Source organism: Pinus tabuliformis, chromosome 1_2, assembly GCF_031772625.1.
Source record: "Pinus tabuliformis cultivar Carrire ecotype Pingquan chromosome 1_2, CPIR1, whole genome shotgun sequence".
Lineage (NCBI taxonomy): Eukaryota > Viridiplantae > Streptophyta > Pinopsida > Pinales > Pinaceae > Pinus > Pinus tabuliformis.
In genome coordinates, this window is record NC_142298.1 from 518,138,545 (window position 1) to 518,142,858 (window position 4,314).

General features: G+C 37.7%; 1 protein-coding gene across 7 annotated transcripts; it reads right to left on the reverse strand.

Annotated features, from left to right (window-relative positions):
* Positions 1-818: 818 nt before the first annotated feature.
* Positions 819-4,112, reverse strand: LOC149206609 (wax ester synthase/diacylglycerol acyltransferase 11-like). 7 transcript variants are annotated; one of them, XM_089393752.1, is made up of 8 exons: positions 3,874-4,112; positions 3,186-3,459; positions 2,465-3,061; positions 2,258-2,324; positions 1,882-2,012; positions 1,490-1,705; positions 1,260-1,397; positions 819-1,083 (listed from the first exon to the last, which is right to left on the reverse strand). In XM_089393752.1, the coding sequence occupies exons 2-8, from the start codon at positions 3,447-3,449 to the stop codon at positions 925-927; spliced, it is 1,572 nt and encodes a 523-aa protein (XP_089249878.1). In that variant the 5' UTR covers positions 3,450-3,459; positions 3,874-4,112; the 3' UTR covers positions 819-924. The 7 variants fall into 7 exon arrangements, with proteins under 7 accessions (XP_089249878.1, XP_089249875.1, XP_089249876.1 ...); XM_089393749.1 differs by lacking the exon at positions 3,874-4,112 and adding an exon at positions 3,653-3,851; XM_089393750.1 differs by lacking the exon at positions 3,874-4,112 and adding an exon at positions 3,644-3,851 and having other exon boundaries at positions 1,912-2,012.
* Between the last annotated feature and the right edge of the window lie 202 nt (positions 4,113-4,314).

Here is a 4,314-nt window from a genome sequence, read left to right on the forward strand (position 1 = left end):
GTTTTAATGAGAAATAAAATGGGTTGGGTGTCATTTATTAAAGTTATTGGGTTGAGTGTCATTTATTGAACAAAGTGGATTTAAATGTTATTGGGTTGGGTGTCATTTATTGTGGTTTAAATGTTAAACAACACAGCAGTTATGGCTAACATACATTCCCTTCTATTATGTGCAAGTATGGATATTTATTTGGGATACGTAGCTTCAGTTTTGATGAGTGGGGGTATTTATTTGGGATACATAGCCTCAGTTCTGATGAGTGGGGGTTGAAGTTGGCGCTACTTTATACTTTTGGAATAGACCATTTTGGAAGAATCTATGGTTTTATTTGTTTTCTAGTTGCATCAATATGGTTTGCACTCTTAAGTATTAAGATACTATTTATGGACAGTTGTGGGACCAGTTATTTATTTTTGTTTAAATATTGATCGCAAAAGTCTCAATTTCTGGTGGTTTGGTGAGACCAGTACCATATCAATAATTGGTCGCTGTACAACATTAAACATCTCTTCCCTACTTTATGATCATTAGTTGGACAAAATATAATTATACCTTTAACTTATTTGACTGATTTCATTCGATCAGATTTATTAAGCAAAACAAAAAACCAGATTTCCTTCGATCAAATTTATTAAGCAAAACAAAAAAAACCAGATTCAAGCAATTTTTTCCTGTCAAGACAACGCCATTTTTATTTATTTATAATGAGAAATAATCTTATTGGTAAAAGCTACTTTCTAATCAAATAAGATATAATTATTTAAATATTTTGTTAGTAGATAAAATATCTCATTTAAAAATTATTGAAGGATCATTACTTGAATGATAAAATTTACTGCACTCTTATTAAAGGATCATTACTTGAATGATAAAATTTACAGACAGTGCAGTGATTAAAAAAAGCGCATAACCTTATATAAGAAATTACAAATTACAGGGGCTAATGACTGCTGCCAGCTTCATGCGGTGTAAAGCTTCCACACAATCTATGCACAGCTGTTTTGGATCCCTGATCAGATCCGAAGCTGCGATTATCACCAGTGTCACTTTTTCCATATAACTCTGAAAGTGTATAGTTAGTGCCTGCAAAAAATCAACACAACAACATCAACAATTTAATCAAATACTGATAATTATTAATAAACTGTATTCTCAAAATGGATTTCAACATCAACAATTCAATCAAACACTGATATTTATTAATAAATGGTATCTCAGAATGGAATCCAAAGAAATACTTCTTCATTCATATGTCATACATGAGGGTGTCCAGACACCGTGGGAATCAGATGAACAATTGGGTGACCAAAAAATTCCACCTCCTCCACTGGTCCAACTATGTTGGAGAATGAAATGCTTGTGTGTGAGATCATTCTGTATGTCATAGCAGTGGCCGCCTGTCCGCCATTATCATCATTAACCCCAACTTTAAATTAAATAATGATAATATTACAGTAACTTTCATGAAGATGTGTATAGATTTTCATACCTTGACACCTGCAAGCTTCGTCACTACTTTCGCACTTGCATAAGTTAAAAGTGCTTCCATGGATAATTTCTTTTTCCTTGTCATCGCGGTTGCCGCGCGAGCATAATCCAAAGGATTCTGTTGCTTCACCATGGGAAGCTGAAGGATCACATACCCTAAGTGATTCCCCCACCTTGCTGCTCCATCTTTGCCAGATTTCATCATTTCAGCTAGATCCTGCAATTATAGCAAATTGCAAGTAGAAGTTTTGATGTCAGCTGCAGCCTGCTTTCACAATTCATAGATTTTAAAGAACTTCTAAAAAAGCCATAGCAGAGTTTGCAAGAATAGAGCATTATTGCAAAGAAAGAATCTATAACTGGAAAAAGTAAGAGGGGAAGAGAATGAGGTACATGGAGTCCTGGAGCAGGCCTTGTATTCACCAAAATTGCTGAACGCACTCGCAGATTCGATGGAAGATGTTGCTTACCATCAAATTTCCTGTCTTCTCGTTTTGATTTTGAGATTCCCTCGGCCTGGGCCTCTTCAAATTAAATAGGGAATTGCAATATTCAGAAAAATAATCCTCATTAGGAACCAACATTCAACGAATTTATTTGTAAGTTTCTAAAGAGGGAAACTGATATTTTATAATCATAGAAATTATTGTCTCATTTTCTAATCATAGAAATTATCGTGTCCCGGACCTTCCAATACCAAATATACATTGCGTTTGCCAGAGAAAGAGAAAAGGAACCAAAAAGAATAAAAAGATCTGCTGTTACAGACCGAATTCGCGTTCTAAATACCGTAAGATCCCTGCTGAAGTCATCGCTAGCATAACATCATTTACCGTCTGCGATTCTTTAACAGCGTCAGCATTCAGCGTGACAGTTCAACCATCCAAAATTTATAAAGATTTAAGATTTACAAGGCACCAGATGGCCGAAGACAAATAAAGTCTAGGATAGAGAGACAGCAAGGCGCCATACTTACCCCGTTTACAGCAGTCTTGATAATCTTGAAATCTCCTAGACTCAGGGTCGCGTATTCAATCTGCTTAGGGCTCGTTTCTACGCCCGGATATCCCTTTATTGGTGTATCGCTGTCCTTAATACAGACAACTGTTGCTAAAAAGTACATCATGTCCACAATAGTGTACCAGATTACAAGGAAAAGATTGTAGACGGTCATGATCAAAGGCCACACATTCAATATTCTCCGGCTTTCGCCGTTAATCGGCCTTGTGTTAGATTTTGGAGTTTTGCGTGGGATTGTGGGAAGGGATTGAGGATCAGCGGCCTTTCTGGTACAGGCCAAGAAAAGTGACATGAGAGACATTCCGTCCCCTAAAGAATGATGTATTCTAAAGACGGCGCTGGACTCTGCATCCTCCGATCTAACGCGCAGAAAATGAATCTGCCAGAGCGGCCTGGAGGGATCCAGGGGAGGGGCTGTCGCCAAATTAGCTACATATTTCTTCACAAAATCCAGACTGCAATTGTCCGCTGGCTCGATAAACGGAACTATAACATGATCAGCAATATTCACATGGACCGGCAACCATTTCAAAACCCCGCGTTTCTCTTCCTTCTGCAGTCATATAAATAATGGTTACATGTTAGCCTGAAGAAAATACTAGACAGAGCGCGCATGTAAGACATATATAACAAGTAAAAGAATTGAATGAATTCATATTGAAGATGAGAGGACCAACCACAATGCTGGAGAAACGCTTGTGTTTAATCAAAGTGGCCTCCAGACCTGCTGTTATGGCCTCGATATCGATCTGTGTCTTGAACCCTACACTGACAAGAATGTAACAATTTAAAGATGGTTGGCTAAAGATGCGGCCGGTAGGGGTCATGGGTTCTAAACTCTCCCAATCCTCCTGCTCACTCAATCTTCCATCATTTTTCACTGCGATTCTCTTGACATCAAGAAAATCACCCGCTGATTCCATTCTTCTTCTGAGGCTCATGCCGGGAATCCTGCACCAATAGTTGACTCAATAAGTTGCAGCCAGCCCTGGAATTTCACTCTAGAAATTTCATGAAATTTAGCCCTAAAATCTATCTAAAAACTAATCAAACAATCAACTCATTAAAAAACAAGAACTGTAAACATCCAGAGTCATCATTCATATCGGCCGAAAGGAATCCTTCAAAGCTCGACCAGAAGTACAATTTTTCAGGGACCATTCTCTTCTGAGGTTAGTACGTTTTAACCTCCCCGAGGATCCCCACCGCAAGCGAACTATGTTGTCAAGCATACGATTTTCTTTAATTAACTCTGTATTATCGCATACTTTGCAGATTATTTGACATCTTGAACAGTAATGTTCTACACAGACACTTCATGAATTTTATCGAACAAAGCATAAAGAAATATCGCAATAGACTTACCAAGAAAATTAAGAACAGCTGTTAACCTTATCTGCAATGCTGTATGCCTCCGTGATCTTCCATTTAATGTTCTGCACTTAATGCCAACTGTTAAACAGTTCTGCACATTAAAATAATCGCGTGTTAGGTCAATTCCAGGCGTAATTGCAGCGGCCAATGGATGGATTGAATAGCTGCATTGCAAATGAATGAATTCACGGGCAGCATCGCCAGTCATCGCTTCATGAATTTTCGAGTCGATTTTGACGTGTGGTAAGAAATTTATTGAGTTCAGGTAGCGCCCTACGAGGTTATGATGGTTTCGATGAGATCAAGCAATCACAAAAATATTAAAGCATAATAACATAATTGACCAATGTGCCTGAGCACGTTAGTGTATATTAACATTTTTTCTGTTAATTAAACCATTACAGACGCCCATTAATCCATTATAAATATTAA